Below are 25603 nucleotides of genomic sequence, written 5' to 3' on the forward strand. Positions count from 1 at the left end.
CACCATGCTAACCAAGATGGGGCTCTTCAGACACTTTGGAGCTGGGGACTTCTGAGGAGATGCAGCCCATGTCCCTGCTTATCCCCGAGGTGTTCCCAGTGCCACGTTGCTAGTGACACTCTTTTCTCCCCACTCTCACCCCCAGTCCTAGATAGTCACAAAATCAACACAAGTTCGCTACTCTGCACCCTTGTTTCTAATAAGGAATGAAGTGATAGTCGCACAGGTCGTCAACATGCACAGAAGTGAAAATGTATGTGTAATCCTTACATTGCCATCGGTGCTAGGAGTTCATTTCTAGAGTAATTGCAGAGGTTTTGCAACTGTTTATATAGCATTTGAAATCCTAGACTTCTACTCCCATGAGACTGCCATAGTCAGACTGTTTATGTCTCTCATCAGTTGAATGGGAGTTACTTTATTATCTTAAATGTGTGTTTCCCTCCATCTTACCCTATTTCCCGTTAACCAACCTTCAACCACAGATTGGAAGTGACATTCACAATGGAGGGAACTGGGGATCTTCAAGATAAGTCTATTGTTACCAAGGTATAGAGATTTTGTAGGCTCTTCTATGTTTTCAGAACAAAACACATTCTAAGAATCAAAAATATTTAGCAAACATATTCATGCTTACACCAAATTAAAAGGGGAAGCATGGCATATTTCTGTTTTATAACCAAGGTCCCAGGCCTTAGATATTTGGAATGCAGCGTGTGCCCCGTTGGCAGGGAGTTGGAGTCAATTTACAATGTGTGATATGATAACACATGTTCTGGATCAGTGGCAGGGGAATGTTTGAGCTGTAATTCTGTCTGTCTCCCCATTAGCAGGAAGCCTTGCTAAATTCACAGCTGGAGAAGGGCCTAAAAAGAACCAGGCTGTGTGGTGTGGTGTGTGTGTGTGTTTATTAAGGCAACACAAAACCCAGCCCCAGGGATAAATGCTAAATGAAGTAAATGAAGGCGATCAAAAATGAACTTTCACCACACAGATAAACTGGTATCTAGTCAAGACGATGACCTTCCTCAGCTAGGAGTGCCGCTATCTACCTTCATCTGAACTAAGGATACAGCTGATGTTTAACAACAGTAGAGAAAGAAAACAATCCTAGACTCACTGGTTGCAGGATGAAAATCACCTGGAAAGTGTTCGTTTTAATAGGGGGGTATCCAAGATTCACGCACTGGGAGTTGAAACCTGATATCCCTGAGGCACAAGGTAGAAGCTGACGCTTTGGCCTGGTGAGCTGAGCATTCAGGAAACATGTAAGTGCCTGTAAGTGCAAGCATGTAGCTAGCATAATTCAGCAGGCTTCACAAAGCCAAATACTAAGCTTGGGCAAGAAAGAGCAAATGTTGTTCTTTGAAAAGATGTAAATTATTTGCTCATTGAGCTCGGCAGAAAATGATTTATATAATGTAGCCCTACTTTTATATTTCTCATTTCTTAAAATCCATACTGTTCTGTATCTTTCTGTCTTATCACTTTTATGCTACTTAGATAGACGCAGTGCTTGTCTTGTGATTGTCATAATGAATAAGTGAATAAATGAATAGGCATGTGATTTAAAATATTCAGACTATTAAAATTGTTGTGCCCATCGTGGTTGATTTGGTGTTTGGAGACCATTTCACTAGTTCACAACATGATCAGTTTAATTATGGCTGGCTTATAGATCACCAAATATCTACTGAAAAGAGCCAGTATGGTTAAATGGTCAAGGTAAAATCATAGCTTCAAATAGAAAAAAAGATTATGATTTTACCTCACTCGTTCAGAATTAGAACTATAAGAATTTAGAAAACCATCTATTGATTTAGGATTATAATTAAAGAACACACTGGCCAACTTTGCTTTTTAGAGTGAAGCTCTAGTCTCCAGGGCAAGTATTTATAAAGCATTTCTCAATTGGCAAAGTGCTTCTACACCCATTATTTTATCTAATCCTCTTGACCTCTTACCTTTTGGTTTGAAGATACCATCTGGGCTTCTTCAGAGGTGAGCCCAAGTATTTGGTCTTAATAACTGAGTAGCATTTCCCCAAAGTCTTGTCTTACTTCAGCTTCCTCTGACAACTAGAAAGGCTGTCTTAGCCATTTCCTGCTCAGAGCCCTACTCCCTTTGAGGCCCTGGCTTGTGCACCAGCTTCCTTCCTCAGAGGTGTCTTCAGTTATCTGCTCACTTGAAAAGCAGAGAGGAGTCCAATCACTGGAGCCTTTTCCTGTTTAGATAACCAGCTCCGCTCCTCACCCACCTTCTCTTCGATGACCCACTCTACAGTCGTCTAGTGTCCTATTAAACCATGTTCGAGTTTCCCCCTTGCAATTGAAAATTTAAAATCATTTGAAGGAAAAATGCATAAATTAATTGTTAATGACTACTGCTTCCCAGGTTTTTTGCATCTCGGTTCAGCACACCTCTTCCATGTGATCCTAGCGCTCACACTCCTTCCTCCTTCATGAGCCCCACATCTGCACAAAGGAAATACTCTCCTCTGCCCTTTCCCAACTCTTTTGCCTGGAAATTCCTTCTGCTCCAACCCATGTGTGTCTTTTCTTCTCTTTCTAGTGCTTTAAAACCCCTTTATTTATATTTGTCATTGTACGAAGTAGTTTTTCACTGAATCTACCTTAGTTGTCTTTGACATTTCCATGCTAGTGGATTTATTTGGGGTGTATCTAGTTTGGAGCTATTATAAATTACATTGCTGTAAATATCTTTTAATTAAAATTATTTTCAGAAAATAAATTTCCAAGAATATTAATGTGTCAAAGTTCCAGCCCATTTTTATGGCTCTTATTCCGTATTCAGGTTGCCCTCAAGAAAAAGTACTGACTCGTCCTGTCCTTGGCACTGTGAAGGTGGGCTTTTTTCCTGACACTGGGTTTTATAATAATTTTGTTACCGCTGTTAATCAATATAAAATGATACTGCCGAGCTATCCTGATTTGTGCTTCCAAGTAGGCTGATCTGTCCATATAAAATGTCAGGACTGGGATATTCTTTTTTTTAAAAAAATATATCTTTATTGATTTCAGAGAGAGGAAAGGAGAGGGAGAGAGAGAGAGAAACATCAATGATAAGAGGGGTCATTGATCGAGCCCACAACCGGGCATGTGCCCTGACCGGGAATCGAACCCCGATCGCCTGGATCCTAGGTCGATGCTCAACCGCTGAGCCACGCCTGGCCGGGCAGGACTGGGAAACTCTTTAACATGTAGCCAAAGTAATTTCCAAGGGGAGTGGGACGGGTAATTTCTTCACATCTATGAGACTCAGAAGAATTTGCCTACCCATGGGGGGGGGGGGTGGTGGTGGTGTGTGTGTGTGTGTGTGTGTGTGTGTGTGTGTGTCTTGATTGCTCTTCAGCCACTGCTCTAGCCTAGATACTTTCCTCACACACACAGATGATTGCCAGAGTCTGTAACCAGTTTACCACACTTCCACCCTCCAAGTCATTTACCCACAACTTCCAGTTTAATGCGCTCACAGAGGAAACAGGGCCCGGGGCAGGCGGACACGGGCACACAGCCAGCTAGGACTGCACCTGGGACTGTCGCGTACTAGACAGTGCTCCTTCTCCTACGTCTTGCACTTCTCACTGCTGGCTGGGAATCCAGATGTCTCAGGAGAGCTGTGGTGGGTGTTGGAGGCTTTCCTTACAGCTCCCTGCTTGCAGCAGCAGCGGCCTCTGCAGAGGGCCCCACGCCCGCTGTCTGTGATTCTGCCCCTTTGCCCCCTGCCGGGGGAGTCCATGGGCCTCATAGCCGCGCTCTGGTTTGGGATGGTCCTGCTGTTACCTCCCTGCTATTGTTGGCAGCTGCCCTGCCTCAGGTTGTGGTCCATGCCTCCTGTTTGCCTCCTGCCTCTTTTCTCTTCCTGAACAGTAGGACCTGCTGCCCTGCGAGGCTGCCATAGTCCGGGGACCACGACCGCTGTAAGTTGCATGGAACCAATTTACTGAGCTGGTGGAGGGCCCCCTTGATCACGTGTCTGCAGCTTCCTTCCTGAGGGAGGTATATAGGAGGCCTACGTTTAGCATGACATGGAGTCAGATGTCACGGTTGGTACACACACACGCACGCACACACATACACAGTGAATGCAGTCTGTGTTGCAGCAAAATGTTGTGGTCACCAACCCACAAATGCACACTCTGGAGCCAGAACTGCCCAGGGTCAAATTCTGGCCCTTCCACTTCGCTCTGTGACCATGGGAAGCTGCTGGGCCTCCGCCCATGTGTTTCCTCCTTTATCGTTATTCCTAGAAAAGGGGGGGAGATTATAAGAGGATAAACAGATCAGGTCTCACCTGAGCTGTGCCTTTTTCAGTTGCTGGTCAGCTTTATTTTGCAGTTGGAGGAAAAGTAAAGAGGTCCTATAATGGCCCTGGGAGCCTGGAATTTGAATGTGTCTAAATGGAAGAACTGAAATGGGGGCGTTTTCACAAGGTGGGGGCATTAACTTCACATTGGCCTGGTGTGAAGTTGACTGGGTAGAAGCATTTTATGGGCCCTCGCCAGTGCTTCTCTCTTGCAGGGCCCGTACAAACAGGGTTTACCTTCCTCAGGTTCTCATTTCGTTTTTCTTAATACAGTAAACAACAGTAACAAAACACCATTATGTAGCATTTACAATGTGCCAGGCAGTCTTCTACAGGCCCTCTTATACTAACTTATTTTTCGGCCACAACTTATGAGGTATATGAGGTAGACTATCATTAGCTCCATTTTACAGTTAAGCAACTGTGGCACAGAGAGGTTAAGTAACTTGCCCAAGGCCCCCCAGATTAGGCACAAGATTCTACCAACTGTGCACTTTGCCAAGAGGCCTCGGGCTAGCATTCCAGGTCTGCACCTAAGGGAAGAACACACTCCCTGTTATCACTTTTTCTCCAGAACATCTGGCTCCCTGCTGCTGACCCGGCAGTTTTTTATTTGAACTTTAAGTGCCAAATTTAACACGATTGTAATCTGAAAGCACGCCGATTCAGGAAGCTGCAAAGTCGCTTTACTCAGTGGGTTCTGAAGTAGTAAGAAATGATGAATAAAAAAAGTGCAGGCTTCCTGCTTTCAAGCTATCAGGTCTGGACAGAAAATCATTCAACGTTAGACACGGAAAGGACCTTAGAGGTCATATCATTTTACGGTTTCATTTTATAGGCAAGAAAAAAGGCCCAGGGAGGTGAAGTTCTTTGTTCAAGCTCATGAAACATACTTTCCAAAACGGCAGTTAGGTTGTTTAGATGGGTAAGTCGGATAAGTGTTACTGAGATACTACTGTTAGGATCCTAATGATGGAAATGCGCATATGGTATTAGTTTGGTGAGCTCCTACAGCAACCTGGGTTCAAATGACTTAATTCATATAATATAACACGGTCACCTCACCTAGACAGATCATTTCTCCTACGGGGCATGCCATTGTTCCTGGAACCACAGCTCATTCTGTGTGCTTTGCATACATTTCTAGTGATCACCATTACAACAGCGGTCAGCATTACCCTTCCATTTGAAAATAGAAAGGCAGTGTTGCCTTGGTGGTCAAGAGCTTGGGTTTGAATTCCAGCTCTGTGCCTTACTGGTTTATGACCTTGGGCAGTTATAGCTTACTTATCTGTGCATCAATTTCTCCATCTGTAAAATAGGGATAAAAATAGTACCTACACCCCATGGGGTTGTTGGAAGGATTAAATGACTTAATATATGAAAAGCACTTAGGATAGGGCTTGGCATGTCCTAAGCACTAGTATGAAGGTTGTCTGTCACTATTTCTAGAAGAAGAAGCTGATTCACAATGGAATCACTTCAGACTGTTACATGGAGCTGAAAAAGTACTTACTATTTCTGCTTCCCAGACTAAGGCTGGGCCTTGTTTTATAGCTTGAGTGGGACCTTAAAAAAACAGCTTTTCCAAGATCATTTACCTAGAAATTGACTCAATTTACAGAATTGCAGTCCTTGCCAACCTTCTGAAGTCTACTTCTGTATCTTTTCCAAAAGCAAGCAAGCAAGAAAGAAAGCCAGCATGGAAGAGAAAAATAAATTCTATTCCTTAGTCTGCATTTTGAATTCCCAAGTAGAACATTTTAATGATAAGTACAAATAAGTGAGTTAATGTGGCCACTATCTTAGAGGTTTACACAAATAACTTTCCCAAATAGACTATAACCTAGTATGTACTATAGTCAGTAGAGGGTCAAGATCTAGATGTCCAACAATGTGAAGACTTGAGAGAAAAATGACAGACTTTACTGATTTCCTATTGACCGTGATTTATCACCTGGGAGCAAGCAGAGGTGAGGTATGTTTTGCAGCTCTGTGTAACAATAGTAACTTATTTTTAATGACTATAGCTTGGGCTCCTGTAGACTTCGAACCTTCCTATGAGCAACCTAAAATAAGTAGAATTAAAACATGAAAAAAATGGAAGTTTCCAAGTGAGTTCTTGCTTTTTCATCTTAAGAGACAGTATGGTGCAGTGGAATTAACAACGTACTGGGTAACTCTCAATCACAGTTTCTAACTCGAGTTAAGGACAGTAAGACGAATCCTGCCGTGTTCTCACATAAGACGTGCATGTAAAGTGAGTGCTGCTCTCCCTTCTCTTTTGACATAAGAAATAATATTTTGGTTAGAAAAATATTATTCCCACTCTGGGAGGACACAGTGTCACAGGCATGTGACTTGGCCATTGGTCAGTGTGGGATCAGTAGAAGGATCTTCTCACTCCAGGCATCTTCAAGTCAGGGCCTGGCGTAGTGAATCACAGAGCTGGATTTTGGTCCCTACTTTTTGGGAACTCCATGCACATCCCTATGTGGCAGTCCTGTATAAATGACAAGAAGGAGGCAGAGGTTACAGTCAGGATGAAGAGTTTTCCAGGTAGAGAAAACAGCAAGTGCAAAGGCCCCGAGATGGGAGTCAAGCCTGGTGGGCTTGGGGAACATGAAGTCCCGGGGCTGAAAACAGTTATCAAGGGGAAGACTGACAGTAGGTGAGTTTGGAAAGGTGAGCAGGGGCCAGATCTCACAGTTCCATGCAGGACAAGGACAGGAGACTGGATCGTATCCTGATTGTATAGGAATCCACCGGAGGGTTTTATACATAATCTGAATTCTGTTTTCAAAAGATCATTCTGGCTATTATACAACCAAGATTCAAGGGGTGAGAGTGGAAGCAAAGAGACCAGGAGAAAGCAATTGTAGGAGGCTGCAGGAGGGGTGAGGTGCCTCCATCGGAGTAGTGATGGAGAAAGGAGAGGTATGGGAAATATTCTGGAGGTGAGCACCACGGAACTTCTTGATAGATTTAAAGGGTATAGAAAGAGGAGGAATTAAATATGATTCCTTGGATTTTGGCTTGAGCCATTGGGTTCATGCTACTCCCGTGTACTGGAAGTTAGGAAGACTAGGGATGTGCAGGGTTGGATAGGTGGAATCAAGAGTTTCAGAGATGTTAGGTTTGAGATTCTTATTAGTGGAGATGGCAAGTAGGCAGTTGAATATATGAGTGTGGAACTTTGGGTCAAGGCTAAAATTATAACTTGGACTCATCAGCGTATAGATATTATTTAAAGCCATGGGGCTGGATGAGTTCATCCAGAGAGAGAAAGTATAGAGCAGCCAGGACGAAGCCCTGCAGCACTCCTTTAGAGGCTGGGCACAGGAGGAAGAGGCTGTGATGCCAACTGAGCAGATAGGTGGGAAATCTCAGCTGGTACCCAGAGCCGTATGTGGCATATGCCAGGACGGCCACTACAGAGACGAAGGGGATGGCCCTGGAGAGAGCACTGCCCTTTGGAGAATAAACTAATTTGTTAAGTGATAAGCACTGTTTCTCTGCAGCTGTCTAACCAGTATTTACTTTTGTTGCTTTTACCTATTTTGCTAATTTTATATAAAATTATGCACAATAGTTGTTAATTTGCACTTGTAAAATAAACCAAGTACTAGTTTGCCATTTTCCCCTTGCTATACGAGCATTCTGTTACTATCTTTGAGGCTGGTTATTGTTAAGGATAATTGTTTAATTTCATTTGGTTGACTTTTTTCTTTCTTTCATCTAGGGCTATTTTTGGCTATATGTAACAGAAAACTTGACTGCAGTAAGAAGGGGTTACTTTTGCTTACAAAACAAGGTATCTGAAGGCAGATGATTTAGCAATTCCACTAAGAATCCAGACTTATTGCCCTGGCCCGTGTGGGTCAGTAGTTAGATCGTTGACCTGCCCACTGAAGGGTGGTGGGTTAGGTTCTCGGTCAGGGGCATGTACCTAGGTTGCAGGTTCCATTCCTGCCCCAGTTAGGCACCTGTGGGAGGCAACCAATCGATGTGTCCTCTCTCTCTCACCCTCTCTCTCCCCTCCCTCCCTCCTTTCCACTCTCTCTAAAAATTAGTGGGAAAAAATATCCTCAGGTGAGGATTAACAACAACAAAAAGAATCCAGACTTATTCTTCCCTTTTTAAAAGATATGTTTTTATTGATTTGGGAGAGAGAAAGAGAGAGACATCAATGATGATAATCATCGAGCCCGCAACCCAGGCATGTGCCCTGAATGGGAGTTGAACCATGACCTCCTGGTTCATGGGTCAACATTCAACCACTGAGCCACGCAGGCGGGGCTTATTCTGCCTTTTGAATCCACCATCCTCAACTGACAGCTTTTTCCTCAGGTTTGCCCGATGGCTGCAGACCTCTGGCCATCACATCTATACTCCAGCAGGAAGAAGGACACAGAGAAGACCTGTCCTGGCTGAATCTATTCCTTTTCATTAGGAAAACAATAGCTTTCTTTGAAGCCATGTCAGTAGAAGTCTGCTATATTTCTTTGACCAGAACTAGGCTGAATGGCCATGGGAAGTTGCAAGGGAACCTGGGAAGGTAACTATTTTTCTTTTATTTATATATCATTCATTTAATCATATTTAGACATTTAGCAGGACTTGAGGTATCTTGTATACATCACATCCTAACCTCCCATTAAAAAAATTTGTCTTTAAGTTTAAAAAAGTTATTTCTTTAATTAAAAAATTTAGTTTAAACAACTTAATTTTAATTGCTATACAGTAACATTTACCCTTTTCGGTGTACAGTTTTTTGAGTTTTGAAAAAAATAGAGAAAGGTGACTACTTTTAACTGTGAATACTGATGCTTCCCCAAATTGCTTGATATTCCCACAATGGAAAAGGACAATTGTTAAACATAACAGTAGTTTGAAAAAGAAGAGACTCCCTATCCAATGCACCTAAGTGAGGCTTCCTGAGATGAGATGAAACGGAATAAAGTAAGAGTATGAAGGGTTCCCTGAGTCAAGGGGGCAGTTTGCATCTCAAGAGTACCTGACCATAACCATTAGGTTTCTACTCTGCTCAAAAACCATCTCCTCTGGCCATCCTTCCAGGCAAGGATGAGGCTTGGATCCCAGCATAATGGTGGAGATGGTTTTAGGAAACACATGGTTTTGTCGTCAGGATTGGGGTTAGGCCCAAAATGGATGGATAGATAAGCCAGCAAACAGCTGTTATATGTACATTTTCATTAATCATTGCCATTTCCAGCCTGAGTGATCATATGATAATGAATAACATGAAATTCAAGTAATTATCACTATCAAATTTACCATATTAATGAAAGGTTTGGCATAGCCCCACAATGTGAATAAATGATCATTTCATTGCTAGCATTTATTGAGCACCTACACCAGATGCTTACCATACATTATTATCTCATTTAATCAACCACTTGTAACTGAATCTTCTCTGGATTCGAGATAGTGATTTGGGCTTGACAGTTCACTATCAGTTTTATGCAGAATGTGTTAAGATGTAACTCACATTTATAGACTTGCTTGGTTTTCATCTGTACTGAAAGAAAAGAAAGGGAGGAAGGGAGGGAGGGAGGAAGGGAGGGAGGGAGGGAGGGAGGGAGGGAGGAAGGAAGGAAGGAAGGAAGGAAGGAAGGAAGGAAGGAAGGAAGGAAGGAAGGAAGGAAGGAAGGAAGGAAGGAAGGAGAAAGAACGAACAAGGGAGAAGTTAGAAGCATGGTCAACATGTGTATTTTAAAATAAGTGTAGACAGTCAATTTTAACTTACATGGATCTAATTTAAAATTGTTATACTCTAGTGAGATATCTACTTAGTGCCTCTTCCTCACTTTACTTGTGTGAATATAATCTGCATATAAAGTTCATTTATGTTTACATTAATTTTTTTTCACTTAACATTATTTTTTAACTCTGCCACTATACCTTGGTATTTCTCATCTTTTCTGGGCTTCAGTTTTGTTTGTAAAGTGAGGCAGTTTGGCTATTATTTATTAGCCAAAATTTTCCAGCTCTAATACCCTGTGAAAACAAAATATCAACTATCTACAGGGGAATGATGGAAATATAGCACAAATGACACAGGAGTCTTCTTTGGAGAACAAGTTTACTTCAAAACATGCTACTTAATGGGCCATAACTTTCCTGTTGTTCATGAGTCAGCATGAAACATACCTCCAGAGAAGGCTCGGTAGGTCAGATTTATCTAAGAAGACAGCTGTGTAATCCTGTATCCCTCTCCAACCCGTTGGCACTGCAGATACATGTTTCTGGCTTTTTGAACAAGTCCAATAGCATTACGCCTTTGTAAAGTCCACAAGACCACAACTTGAGAAATCAAGTAGGCCTTCAAAAGGTTCCAGTAGAAAACAGAGCTGTATTTATATATGGTCCACAGCTATTTTTCTCTATCTTTAAGTCATTTCCATTGATTCTGTGATGCTGGTTGGTGTGGGAAAGACTTGTAGTAAAAAAGTAAAATCTTTTAAAAGTTAGTAAAAAAGTTTTGTACTATGACTTTTTATTAAACCTGTTTAATAAAACTTATTAGGCCATCCATTTTCGTTTGCTCTCCTTTCTAAAGTACAGTCATAAGAGGACTTAAAAATACATATTGTAAATAACCAGGCCAATGAGAGAAATTTCATTGAAAAACAAACTTTGAAGGTGCAGTTATTGCCTAATTGGGCTGTGCAAGTATTCTTGTTATAAGAGGCCCCCTTAACACCATGGAGACCCTTCAGAGCCCAAGAGGTAAATACAGACCTAGAGAAGTGATGTGAAGAGAAAAACGGGACACTGGGATGGGACTGGAGGTCCTTGCTAAGGAAATAAACAGGCTGGCAGGGAACACAGGAAAAAGGCAAGGAACAGAATACTGGAGGTGTGCAAGTTGGATAACACAGTGACTTCTTTTTTTTCACATTGATTTATATTTCTGCTAATCTTCTTAAAAGTTAAGTTCTGGCCAAGCAATTAGGCTACTTAACCTTGTTTAGAGTTTTGTCCCCGACACAGTGTGAGGCTGGGCTTACAGTACTGTATATGCCCTTTGGAGAGGATTCTAATTGATTCAGTCCTCGGCATCTGTCCTGCTATTGGACCACGCTTTTCTATTGTCTAGACTGTAAGGCTCCAGGAGCAATTAAGTGGAGGGTCAACATAAGCAGACAGGTGTGCCCGGGTCACTTCCCCTCTTTATTCTACGCGGCTCATATTCTCTGCATTTCATACATGCTACTCTGAAGCAGCAAATGAATGAAAAACAGAAAACAAAAACTGAAAATTGCCAATACTTCCAGGTAACGCAAATCGACTCCTGAATAAATCCTTGCATATTAACTTAAAAGAAATCTCGGATCTTAGACAGTTTCTGTTCTAAGCATCAAACAATGGAGCTAGAAAATATATCTCCAAGTTTCGCTTCTATTATCCTGTACATGTTAGAAACAGGGCAACTTACCACGTCCTCGACCCTCACCATGTTTCAGAAGAGGCTGGATGAATTTTGCAACATGAATCTGAAGGGGAGTATTTGCAACATCTTTGAAGCTATAAATCCCCTAGGAAGAGGCTTCCCCACCTGTCACAAGCTGGACCGTCTCCACGGAGGGCGCCGGGCGCACCACCGCCACGCGGCGCTGAGGTCAGCCTCTCGGGTGTTGGGAGAGCTCTTTTTATTCTAAATTACAGACCTTGCGGCCACCGGATATCCTCGCTGCAGAACTGGCAGTAGCCATGTGGCTGCACTCGCGCTTCCTGACAACCACGGCATTATTTCCACTAATATCCTGTCTCGGGCCTCTCGCTGGGCGACTCCTCACTCCCACCCCCACCGCCGCCCCCCTGCCGATGGGTAACAACCCGACTCCGCCTAAACAAAGCGGGCCCTCCCCTCCCCCGAAAGTTGTTGAAATCGCACTTGGCGAGAGTGGCCTGGTCGTCTCTCCCGGCAGCTCGAAGTCACAGCCGCAGAAAATGCCCGAGCCCCGCAGATTTGGGCAGGCTCGCAGCCCCGTGCTCCGCGCCGGGGTGGGGCGTCGCGGCCGAGGCGTTCGCATTGTGCACGTTCCCCGCACCCCGCCGGGTTCTGTCCCCCCCTATCTGTGGCACACACGCGCGCAGGGCGAGCCGCGCGCCCGGGGCTGGAGCTGCAGAAGCAGCTGCAGTGACGGCGGCGGGGGCGGGCCCGGCGGGAGGCGGGCGGCGGGCGGCGGGAGGCGGGAGGCGGGCGGCGGGGGCGGGGGCGGGCCCGGGTGAGGCAGCCCCAGCGCCAGCGAGCTAGCGGCGAGCGCGGCGAGCACCGAGAGGAGCGCTAGCAGCAGCATGGCGGGGCTCCGACGCCCGCAGCCGGGCTGCTACTGCCGCACCGCCGCGGCCGTGAACCTCCTGCTGGGCGTCTTCCAGGTCCTCCTGCCCTGCTGTCGCCCGGGAGGGGCTCAGGGACAAGGTCAGCCTTGCGCCGCTCCGCTGGCTTTTCCTCTCCACCCTGCCCCCCCCTTCTCTTTCTTTTAGGGAACTGCTGAAATCTATTAGAGGGCGAGGGGAGGAAAGGGAAAGGGGCAGGAGGAGGAAGGAAAGCGGTTACAGTTCTAGGCTGATAACATTTTCTAACCGCAGGGTCCTCGCCCCGTCCCCCGCCCCCATGCAAACAGAAAGCTGGGAAGTCGCGGGGCTCGGGGACCGCGGCGCGGACCGCTAGCCGCGCGTGCCCCGGAGCCTTTGTGCGTGGCCCCCCTGTACCCCCGGCGCAGCCCCCGCTTTGTGTGGCGCGCGCTAGGGCCCCGGCGCGGCCCGGCTTCCTGCAGCTTTGTTCCCCGAGCCTGGCCGCCCGACCCGTCCTGCAGATGCCCGCCCCAGATGCTGCGGGATGCGAGCGCAGAGCGACCCGCGGGGTGGCCTCCGCCGGTCAGTCCCCCGACACCAGACCCTCCGACCGCGCACGCCCTCGCTTCTCTGTCACAGCGGCCGCCGGCTCGCACCCCGTCCATTGTGTTTGTGTCCTCGGCTCCCTCCTCGGGTGGCCTCCGCTGTTAGGAGGAGAAGGAGACTTGTTTTGGTGAGGCGGGTGCATAGGGGACGATAGGGAAACAGGAAGCGTTTCTTTCCGTGCATTAAAAACGCGCTGTGTTTTTTGGTTCGTGCAGCGATTGAGCCCTTGCCCAACGTGGTGGAGCTGTGGCAGGCAGAAGAAGGGGAACTCCTGTTGCCCACTCAGGTGAGGACTCTCAGGTGACGGGGCCCGGGGTGGGTGTGCGATCGTGGAGAGGCCGGGAGGCCTCCGGCCCCCCCAGTGCCACCGGCGCTGGGGCCACTTTGCAAGGCAAATAAACGGTCGGGCAAAGCCTGAACACCTGGCAACGGTGGCCTTCCCAGCCTCCTCCCTCGCCATGTGACAGGGCGTGAGTCACGCCTGCCCCAAGTTCAGGAGGTGGGAGCTGAGGCCACCTCAGCAGGGCCGGGCCTGCTGGACGGAGGGGAAGGGCTGGCCCCCTGGCCCAGCTGTGGTCCTGGGTGGGCAAGGGACATGTGCCCTGTTCTCTGAGTGAGCTGGTGCTGTGTGCCTGAGGTCAACAGAACATTGATTTCAGAAATGTGAGTGAGTGGTACTTGCCATTAGCGTTAAGTAGCTCTGGGATGAAGATGTGACTTTAAAGAATTGTAACCTTGGATTTTTTCCCAGTGCCTTTAATTCGTGTTAGAATACACTCTCTTAAGAACTTGTATTTCCTGTTTGGGTCCCCCGCCCCGCTATGATATAATGATAGCATTTGGAAAAATAATTACTAACATTTTATTGGAATCTGTGGCATCATACAGGGTTTACTGCTGCAGTAGACAGCACTGCAAAGCTTTTGTATTCAAGGTTTAACTTTTAGGAGAAATTCTCATTGCAGATGTACACATTTAAATATAATATCGTTGACTGTTTTTTAGCATCAACAGTAATGTAATGATCCCAAATGCATTCTCCCTCTGCGGAGAAGTGGTCTGAGTTATAAGGGAGTATTCAGTTTGAGTGCCGTAATGTATAAGATGTTCATTACTGCCACATTGGTGGCAGCACTTAATTCTGTGCTGTCTCTTGTGGCTGTTGAGAAAAACAGGATGTCTAGCTATAGCTTCACTGGAGAGGCTGCTCAGTTTTACATTTCAGTTTTCTCTTTCCTATGTGAAGCATTTAGAGGGCTGGTTTTGAGATATTTAGAATATTCGTTTTAACCAGGGCTAATGAATAACAGCTTCATGGCGGAGAGGTGATTTTTAGAGGAAAATTTTCCTGGACCTTCCCTAAGGCCAGCAGGCTGAATAAGACCAGTCCTTTGAGAAAAAGCCCCAGCAGGATGGGGAGCAAATGGTCTGCCCTCTTAAAAGTTTATTCCCAAGTGGAGTTTCCCCCTGATTATAAATAACAGATCGGTATTGTGGAAGGTTTGGAACATACAGAAAGATAAAATGAACAATAGAAATTGTTCATAATCCTACTGAGAGAACCACATTTAACATTTGAAGTATTTACTGTTAAATAAAAATGGTTATATTTGTACATATCAGAGTTGCCCAGGAGAGGCATTAGTGACATTTGGGGCTGGAGAATTCTTTGTTGTGGAGGCTGTCCGGGGCCCTGGAGGATGTCAAGCAGTCAGAGCATTTCTGCCTCTACTCGCTAGATGCCAGTGGCACTCACTTCTCCCTCTCTCCCCCCAGTTGTGACAGCTAAAAATGTCTCCAGATATTGCCAAATGTCCCTGGGGAGCAAAATTGCCCCTGTGTATAAATCTGTATGTATTTGCATTTTTACTCAAGTGTAGCCTCTACCTCTACTGGTTAGTGTTGGAAGCCAACCCAGGCTGAAGAAAAGGAGATTATAGACTCTGATTTATTACAGCATTAGTTGAAGATTTAGCCATTCTGCTCAGAGACGGAAATGTCAGGACCATGATATGATTTTATTACAGGCTCAGACATTTTATGAAATTCTTAATTCCTGGTTTTGTTTATATGTATAATACAGTTTGTTTTGGTAAAAAGAATTTAGAGGCTATCATTTTGGAGTACTCACTATAGAAGCATTTATAGCTAAGCTATTTAATGAAAGTTGTAATGAAAGTGAAACTGGTATTCAAAGTGATTTTTTAAATACTTCATCTCTATCCATATGAGTTTCTTTTAGAGACACTTATTCTGCATCTACATGGGTGGGGTGAGGATAGATATAGATCTATGTATAGCTAGCTATCTAAACTGCATACTATATATATGCATAACTATCTAAATTGCATATATATATATATGCATATGCAGTGTGCATATATATTACATATATAGGACGTCCCAAAAAATGCATACACACACTGAATAATTATAAAGGCAGTGTTTATTAAAATACGTTTCATTTTCAAAATTGAGCTATCGGTTGTTAAAGTGTATACATTTTTTTGGGACACCCTGTATATAAAAACTGCAGCGAGTTCTGAAGAAAGTTATTTTTAGGAAATTCTTCTCAAAGTATTTTGAATTTTTTTTAGAAAAAGTTCTCTCATGTTTGTCATGGAGTCTGTTGAAAAAAGAATATTTATAGGTGTTATTTAAATTTGAGGGTTTTCTGCTTAATTAACTTGTCTGTTGGGTTCCTTTCATTCAGGAAGACTTAAAAATGGCTTCAGAAGCTAAGATTTTTCTGTTACAGTTGAAATAGGAAGATCAGAAGATGTGGCATTTAAAAATTGAATACTAACATTTGCCAATACTGTTTATACAGGTGTTTATTTTGGCCATCTTTTCTGTTGATTGGCCTTTTTTCCCCTTAATGGGTGTCTAAGTGATCAAGAACTTGAGTAATGCATCATTAGTAAAACCAAGTATAACAATTGAATTGTTTTAAACTGCCAGACCCTCTGGTCAAATTGCCAGGATTTGACTCCCTGCGCCTTCATTTTTCACCTCTCTGACCTCAGTTTCTTCATTTGCAGAATGGGGGTAATAATGGTGCTGATCTCAGAGGATTAAGTGCTTTGAACTTAGTAAGCACTTAATATATAATACCTGTTATTTTGGCAGTATCCAGCTGTCCCCAATGATTTGGTCATTGGAGAGCATGGAACAGCTTTCCTGCTCTGAAGGGGCTGAACCAGTGCAGATAACTCAGGACTATTATGTACCCTCCTGTTGTACAGATAAATTGTATTATTCGTATCTTTTTGTTATATGCTCTATTATGTTATATAATAGCTTGGCGTGGGAACATAAAAACTATCCATGGTGATAATAAGAAGGAAGAAAAGAAAAAGTGGATTTATTCTTAGATTTACAGAATTTTTCCTTTTCTTTGACTCTGCTTCACGTGACCATACTTCATCACACTGTATCCAACGTGGGGATGGTGTAGAAACTAAATGTTTTCATTACCTTACTGTCAAGAAGTAATTGCATGTGTGCAAGATCCTGCTTTGCGCAACTTCTTATTTTGCCTTCAAGGTCAAAAACCTGTGATTCCCTGCCATCCACTTGACCTGCTCTGGCCCTGAGGGCCTTCTGCATTCTGACCTTGACTGCTGCTCCTGTCAGTCCTCTGGGATGCTTACTTCAGCCTGAGTCTTGGCTGGGCAGGCCCAACACGCATCTGTTGAATGAAAGAACCAAAGCCGTTGCCCTGCTGTTTGTAAAGGGACTGTCCTTGACTCCTAACTTAGCAGTGGCACTGTCATTTCTCCCTCTGAGTTTCTTGAGTGTCTGGACTTTTTGCTTTGTCTTTTTGCCCCAACTCGATTCCCCTTAAGAGGGTTTGGGCTTCTACACTTGGTGGCCCCATTGCGGCCACAACATTTTGCATGCGATAGGCGTTCAATAGTAGCCCGTGAGTTCTTCCTCGGGGAGGAGTGGCAGTTGTCTGTGTGTTGTCCAGTTCCCCTATTTATAGGTTATTCAGTTTTGAAGACGGCAGGCCCAATGCCTTAAGCATTGGTTTCCTATTATTGTTTAATAATCACAATTTTGTATCAGTTCTAGCAGCTGGAAGGGCAATCTAGAATTTGTTCTTTCAACCCCTTTAGATTTTGCTGAGATGAGAAGCCTCACTGCTAATTCCCCTGGTTAGGCTGCAGACATGGGTTCTGAGTAGGAACAGCTGGAACCTGATGCAGACACTCACTGGTCTGGGATGATAGGCTCCCTGCTCTGCTGGCCTTGTTTGTTCCTCTGGCAAACACCTAGCAGGGGGCCTGGCCCACGGAGGACCCTGGGATACAGTGATGAATCAGAAGGTCTCTGCCTTTATAAGTCTCACATCTTGTTACATTTACCCCCTTAAGCCTAAGAGTAGATAACGGAAATTGATAGAAAGTGAAACAGGATCGACTTCTTCATTATCTCAGGTACTGTGTTATGTAATGGCATCTTGCTCCTGTCATCGGATCATTAACAAGTATTTGGAAATCTTTTTGTCATAGAGATTTATTTTTGGTTTAATCTACTTCCACTATCAACAAAAAATAATAACTAACATGGGTTGAGGACTAACCAGCAGCATTGTTTAAGCACTTTATGAGTATTAAGTTAATGTGCTAAGAAGTAGGAATTATGAGGACCTGATTTTACAGGTGAGGGAATTGAGGCCCTGAGTGAATTTCTTGCCCAAGGCCTTAAGAAAGTGACAGCGGTAGGATGAGCCAGGAGGTGTTTAACTCCAGAGCCCATGCTTTTGGCCACTACACTATTTTATGAATTTTAGTGCTGACTGGCCAGAAAAGCAGTATTCTGATAAAGTTGTTGGGTCTGAGGGAAATAATTTTCAGGTTCTGTTTTGATTTAGAAATTTTGCTTAATGAAGCTTTCAAAAAGTGTCATACCCACCAGTATTTTAAAATTATCTTTATTAAAACACTTTTATTGAGGTATAATTGACATATAACATTATATTAGTTTTAGGTGTGCAACACATTGATTTGATATTTGTGTATGTTGAAAAATGATCACCCCAATAATTATAATTAACATCTGTCATGGTACATAGTTACAAAAATTGCTGTGATAAGAACTTTTAAGATTTACTCTCTTAGCAACTTTCAAATATGCTGTACTATATTATTAACTATAGTTACCATGCTGTACATTATATTCTCATGATTTACTTATTTTATAACTGGAAGTTTGTACCTTTTCACCACCTCCACCCATTTTGCCCATCCCCACCCGTGCCTTGGTAGAGGGGGTGGATTACAGGATTACATTTGTCCCTGCCTTTTGAGAGCTTGGTGTTGTTGGGGAGATAAGGCTGCTAATACCCTGAGATAGCAATCAAGTGCTGAAATGTAGGAACTGAGAGGAGAGTGGAGGAGCAGAGTGTATTGGAGAGGTGTTAGAGATCTGCATTAGCAGACATGTGATGGGCCCATCCTAGAGCCTCACTCGCATGGGTGAAGGTCCAGTGCTTTTATGCTGATGTTTTTGTTTTTTTGTTTTAAATATATCTTTATTGATTTCAGAGAGAGGAAGGGAGAGGGAGAGAGAGAGAGAGAAACATCAATGATGAAAGAGTCGTCATTGATCAGCTGCCTTTATGCTGAAGTTTTAACCTGTAGCCCAGAGCCCCTGCCGAAGCCTGGTTATAGAGATTGTGATGAGTGTGTCAAGGTCAACTGACAATTGCTCAACTCCAGGTTAAGGAGCTTGGAATACATCTGACTAGTGGTTGGGGAGCCATGGTAGGTTCTTGAGCAGAGAGTAGCACAGTGACATTGAATGCTGGGTCCATACCATGTGGGTGGTAAGTGATTGATGTTGAGGAAGATTGGCCTGGTAATGACACCCAGGATGGACCGAAGGCTTGTGTCTCAAACAGAGCAGAAAGCCCCATCTGTGGTGGTAATGGAGGCCTGTAGTGCTGATGGTGTGGGCTAGTTTGTTGACAGGAGAGATGGAGAAGATAGGACAGGCCTGAACTGTATTTCAGGTGAGCAGGTGGGTCATTATGGTTGGAGTGAGGGAGGAGAGCAGTGTTAGGTGACCCTAAGGCTTGCCCATGGGTCAAGGAGTGTCATGGCGTCTCCAACAGACGGAGGCCAGTTAGACCAGAAGCCACCTGGCAGGAACCCTGATGTTGGTAAGTCTGATGTTGGTCATAACTGTTTCTGGGGAGACAAAGTGCATGTATGCTGGAGGCTGGAGCTGTAGATTAGTTCATCTTACACACATGGTGGAGTGCCTCCCATGTGCTGTGCTGACCATGTGAGGCTTGGCTCCCGCAGAAAGGCATTCACCTGAGTGAGTACATGTGTGATTGAGAAGTTGGGGCTGGAGATAGGGATTTGGGCCCCATGGTTACAAGTGAGGGTTAACATTTGGAGGGAACTTGTGTAGAGGAGTCTGGGCCCAGCAGGGCTGGCAGGGATGGGAGGAAGAGGGCACTGAGGCAGTATTACCTAGAGAGCCGGGGGTCAGAGAAGCTGGAGGAACTGGGAGGGTCGGTGTTCCTGAAGAACCCTGGCCAGCTTCAGGAAAGGATAGTCAAGGTCGTGTCCATCAGGCAGATTACAATGTAGTATTTAAATGGATCTGTCCTTTTGTTTCTGTTTCAAGAGGCTTTTTCTTTTTACCCTCTCGGTACATGACTTGTGTGGTCAGATTTTTGGATGGTAAGTCTGGGAGAAGATTTTGGAATCACCTTTGAATGTAATTTTTATGCCATTTATAATATTTATCATCCTTTTTACGTTGATGTCAAAATAATCAGGTATTCATTTAAGGGATTCTGAGTGAAGCGTTACATTTTCTACATTTGGGAATTTTTTGTTATTATTAAACGGTATCTTATGTGATTAAACTGAAACATTAAAAAATGCTCTCGGAGAGAAGTGATGTTGAACTAATTTTGAGATTATGTTCAGGTTGTGATTTTAAACAGGTAGAGTACTTACAACGAGTACCTAAGGGATCACTTGGCAATTTCATAGTCTCATTACTAGTGTCATTCTTTCTTTCAGCAAATATTTATTGAATGCCTGCTGTGTGTCAGGCACGATTTTAGACATTCATTACAAGTTCATCACCCCTGTGAGATTTGAAGAACTCTGTCTTTTGGAGATTTTGTGCTCCTTTGAAACAACTGTTAAAGCATGTTCTTTTTCAATAGGGTGATTCTGAAGAGGATATGGAGGAGCATTCTCAAGAACAGAGGTAAGAAAAAAACAGCGAATACCTGCTAAATTGCCCTGCCCACTTTGGATGCTATCTAAAGTCTTGGATAAGTCGGTGCTTATGTACTTAATATTCTCTCTAATGTACCTTTCTCTTTGTTATTTGGGGTATCTGTACTCTCTAATAATATGACTTTGAAAATAAGGTTGTACAGAAAGCTGTTAAAACAGACACACGCACACAGTCCTCCAACTTTATTTTTCCCATGGCATGCTTATACCCTTCATCTTGTTCACAAACATTTACTGAGCATCAGGCACTGTACTGGGTGCTGGACATAAAACACTGAACAAGACCTGTGTTGTGAGTAGTGGGGGAGTCAGGCATTCCTGTAAACAGAACAAAACAGTTATGCTTTTGAAAGAACTATCAAGAATTAGATTGCTGTGGTAGAGAGTGATGAGGTGGTTGGGGTAATCAGGTGAGGCCCCTGTAGGAGGTGACATTTGAGCTGAGGTCTGGAGGATGTGCAGGAGCAGCCACACAGCAAGCAGAGGGAGAGTGCTCTGGGCAGAGGGGATGGCAGGTGCAAAGGCCCTGAGGTGGGAAGCACTGGCAGCAATCCAGGAACTTAGAGAAGGCCATGTGGTTTGTGTGATACTGAGATGTGGCCGCAGTAAGAAGTTTGAGTTTTATTTTTTTAATAAAATAAAATGTATTGTGGTATGCGTTGTTAAAGGACTTTAAGCAGGGGCTAGCAAATTGAAAGATGTCAGCTACATTTTTAAGAGAATACTTTCATCATGGGGCAGTCTTAGTTAGTTGTGAAACTGGGATATCTGGTCCCTTGGATGTTCTTGAAGACTCAGTGGTACCTGGCCACAGGGATAACTTTCAGGGAATCAGATTCTGGATCCCCAATATCCACGAATTCTCATAAAGTTGATGTGTCTGAGGTTGCAAGTTACCGTTCTCCACTTAACAAAAGAAAGGCAGACCTCTCACCCAGCTCCGAGCCTACCGTGTGCTTCATCTTGGGCAAAGGGGCAATCTGAAATCATTGGTATTGGCCAATGATTGGTATTGGCCAAATCAGTGGTATTGATCCACTCTGATTGGATGCCGAATGCATTTAAAACTCTGGTGGCTTTCAAATCTTGACTTTCAACAAAATTGAAGGAGGACCCAATCACATTGGCAGTTGTTAGATCATCAGAAGTTATTTTTAACAATAGAGCTCTGTGATTTTTGGATAAAGCACTGAGGGAGTGTAGAGTATATAGGGACAGTTCTCTACCAAAGCTCCTTCCCTTCACATCTATTTATGTAAACAAGATTTTTCAGTGTTTACATTAAAAAAAAAAAAAAGACAAGGGAAATGAGATTAAATTGCTGCTAACTAATCCATCTCATTCTAGCAGTAAGTGATATTCACATGAACCAATTGGGGTGGCAGGTGGAGACTGTTTTGTCCATCTTAGTAAAGCATGCATTTTCAATAAAATTTGATGTTTAATTACCTATCAAAATTTAAAAAAATAAAAAAATGTTAAATTTGTTGGTTTGATCAATTGCATACTAATAAAAATATGATAATTCAGAAGAAAAAAATTTTAACACTTAGTCCTTATGGTCACAGAAAAATAAAAACCCACAATTTCAATTTATACCCATGGTTTTGTTGCAAAAAGCCTTGAACATAACAGTATATTAGGTTAAAATTCTTTGAGGGAATATCCAGCAATATAGGAAAGCCTAGTTGTGTATTTTTAAAAAATGGGTGATGATGGATATTATGGCGGTGGTATTTAGATGCCACTGAAGATTTTAAAAAGCAATTGTGAGCGTTTTATTAAAAATGCCGATATTTACAATATTAACTTCCTAGTAACCATTTAAACTCGGCATAAAATTTTCAGTGGGGGATAACTTGCACATATGGGGCAGAGTTCAGGGTTTGTCACAGTCCTGTTTGGGTGCATGGGAGCAAGGTAGGTGAGAGGATGCCGGTGGTGTTTCGGGCGAGGCTGGCCGTGGGGATGGAGGGATATGCAGCGTTCCGAGGTGAATTTTGGGGGGTGGAACAGATCCATGCCTTACTGAATCAGTTATGGAGAGGGAGGAACAGAGAAGTCCTGGAGGGCTCCTGGCATGACTTGAGCATCTGGGTAGATGATGACTGGGGTGAAAAGGGATTTAGCGGGAGGGGAATCAGAAAGTCTGGCTGGTTGTCTCCCAGGAATCTCAGACTTGACCTGACACGTCCAAGTGGAGCTGGCAGGTAGGCAGGTGGCGAGCTGGGGAGGCCTGGGCTGCATCTCCGGGGTGGTGTGCCCTGTGGCATATGCTTTGGAGTTTGTTCAGCTCATTTGCAAATGCAGTTCTCTCCTTTCTCATTCATTAGAACTTGTTTCTTTTCTTTTCACCAGTTTTCTGTCCCTCTTAAAAGTATCAGGAGACTTTATTCTTCTTAGTCTTTTGACACAGTGTCAGATGATCAGAGCGGAGGTGTAGGGTGAGGGAGGATTGTGTCAGTGAATTAGAAGAGTGGCTTCCAGACTTTTTGACAGTGACTGGTGGTAAGAGATACATTTTACATCATGATGGCTTCCTTACCCGCAGGTGTCTGTGGATGTATGAATATGTGCGTGCATGCTTATGTGTACAGTGGTGCTTACCCTTACTACCTGTGATAGACTTTCTTTTCTGTTTCTTTCCTTTTTTTTTGGTGGTAAAATGTATGCAACATTTTTAAGTGTACAGTTTTGTGGCATTGAGGTAAATTCACAATGTTTTGCAACCATTACTACAATCCATCCCCATAACTTTTCTGTTTAATGAAAAAAAAAAAATGCCGGTTGCCAGTACTGGATCAATTTTAAAACTCCTTAATCGTGTCATGATTCACAGTTTGATCAACCCTGATTTATATAGTATTTTAATCTTCCTGATATCAAATATTCTGGTATTTTACTGTTACTTTATTCCTAGTTGCTTTCCTTTCAACTTGATTTCCAAGCCTCTGTTTTCTTTTGGGTTTTTTTGGTTGAGATTTGTTTCTTATGTGTAAAGACACGAGTTGGATGGTGCTATGAGAAAACCCTCTCTGAGTTCATTTTCTGAAAATGTGGATTCTGGAGTTCTCTCTGAAGAAGGCTATCTGTAAGTGGGATGCCCTGTGATGGGTAAATTCATCACCTGAGTACTTAGTGTTCATTTACCCTTTCTGTGCAGTTGGGATTTTTTTTTTTTTAAGTGAAAAATTTGTACCTCCAAAGCTCATATGATGTCTTGCTACTTTTAAAATAAATTTCTTGCTCTAGAATAGATTTAGATTTACAGAAAGCTGTAAAGATGGTAAGAGATTACACTATACCCCTCACAGTTTACCCTAATGTTCATGTCTTACACGACTGTGGTACACTTCTCACGGCTAAGAAACCAACATTGATGTTGTACTGTGAGCCAAACCCTACGCTTTATTGGGTTTCCATAGTTTCCCCCTAATGTCCCTTTTCTGTCCAGGGGGCCTCTCTAGGATGCCACCTTACTCTCAGTGGTCATGTCCCCTGAGGATCCTCTTGGTTGTCATAGTTTGTCAGACTTGGAAATGCCTCTCAGTTTGGGGTCGTCTCATGTTTTTCTTCGTGGTTAATCCGGGTTCTGGTTTTGGATGAGGAAGACCTCAGATATAAATTGCCATTCACATCACATATCACATACCTGCTGTCAACATGACGGATCACTTCGGTGGTGACCTTGGTCGCCTGGCTGAGGTACTGCTTGTCAGGTTTTTCCATAGTCAAGTTACTGTTTTTTTTACACCTGTTTCTATGCTACACTGTTTGGAGGCACGTCATTGAGTGGAATTAAGCTTCCCCTGCATAAATTATTTAGATCCCTTTTATGTAGGAGATTCATCTGTTCTCCATTTATTTATTTGGTCATTTATTTATATTGCTATAGACTAATGGATATTTATTTTATACTTTGGGTTATAATCTGGTACTAGATCTGCCTTGCTATTTTATTGTCATTTATCCTTAATCTTACATTTATGAAGTTATTAGTATCTGCTTACGCATTTTTCGAACATTTTTCTGATTTTCATTTTAATTACTGTCCAATAATGCCAACTCTCAATGATATTAAGATGGACTTGAAGTCAGTGGAGCCAACACTTAGGAACTGCACAAAATAAATGCATTGTCTCTGAGAGAACCCATACTGAGGAGTAGCTACTACCGGAGGACTCAAGAAATAGATTTGACCATCGAACAGAGTCTCTGTCTGTCCTAAGAAAAACATAGGGGCACTGATGTCTGTCACTGGAGATCTAGACAGTGAAGAGGCTCTGTGTCTCCCCCACAGACTGCCCCGCTCAGGGCCAGGAGCAGACCACTCACTGTTCATGCTGGGGTGCAGGGTTCTAGAGTAGCTGGCCTGTGATCTCAGACACAGTTTGGGCAAGCTTTCAGGGTAATTGGCCTCATTGAAGATTTTGTTTATATTATCTTGATTTCATCTTCTGCTAATGCAGTGTAATTATATTTGGTCGAAAGCCAGGAGAGCAATATTTGAAAAACTTTCTTCCCTCTTTCCTCTCCATCCCAATTTTCCTCCTGGGTGTTCTCAAATATCAGCAGTGATCTATTGCTTTTCTGAGAAAGAGAGACTGCTGTTGGGGTGTGGTGATGAGCACAAATGAAAGCTGACTTCAGCTCTTACTAGAATTGACCCCTCTCGGGAAGCTTGGCTGGCTCTCTGGGCATATTTCTGATAAGCCTTTTTGGGGTCTGTTTGTTAGATGTGAAAAGTTTAAGCATCGGCAGCATATGGATAGTATATTATTTCAGCTTTTTCAAATGGTTTTATAAAAATGATAAATACTGATTGGCTAGGTTCAGTGTCTGTAGAAGTTTATTGTTTTTTTTAAACTGTGCTTTTATCTGATTAGTAACAGCAGCAAAATATGTTTTCCTGAGACCGTTTACATCAGTTAAAGGCAGATCCTGAGAGTCAGAACATGAAGAAAATCTTGTTAACCTTTCAGCAACATACTGAAAGATATAATTGCAGACAGAAATGACTTAATCTTCAGGGAAACGTCCTTTTGGCAGTGGCATGGATCTCAGAGTCCCCA

General features: G+C 43.4%; 1 protein-coding gene and 1 long non-coding RNA gene across 7 annotated transcripts in view; one reads left to right on the forward strand and one right to left on the reverse strand.

The window, feature by feature from the left end:
* Positions 1-3339: 3339 nt before the first annotated feature.
* Positions 3340-12143, reverse strand: LOC308556937. Its single transcript, XR_013998775.1, has 3 exons — positions 11789-12143; positions 6500-6829; positions 3340-4010 (listed from the first exon to the last, which is right to left on the reverse strand). It is a non-coding gene; the product is annotated as an uncharacterized lncRNA (long non-coding RNA).
* A 415-nt stretch (positions 12144-12558) lies between these two features.
* The window catches only part of TMEM131L (transmembrane 131 like), a 136198-nt gene continuing 123153 nt past the window's right edge, over positions 12559-25603 (forward strand). For all 6 annotated transcript variants that reach the window (XM_081136613.1, XM_081136614.1, XM_081136617.1 and 3 more), the window contains exons 1-3: positions 12559-12775; positions 13473-13543; positions 20456-20499. In XM_081136613.1, the coding sequence (XP_080992739.1) occupies positions 12652-12775; positions 13473-13543; positions 20456-20499 (239 nt within the window). In that variant the 5' untranslated portion in view covers positions 12559-12651. The remainder of the gene's footprint in view (positions 12776-13472; positions 13544-20455; positions 20500-25603) is intronic.

This window comes from Miniopterus schreibersii (genome assembly GCF_964146895.1).
Source record: "Miniopterus schreibersii genome assembly, chromosome: 4".
Classification (NCBI taxonomy): domain Eukaryota; kingdom Metazoa; phylum Chordata; class Mammalia; order Chiroptera; family Miniopteridae; genus Miniopterus; species Miniopterus schreibersii.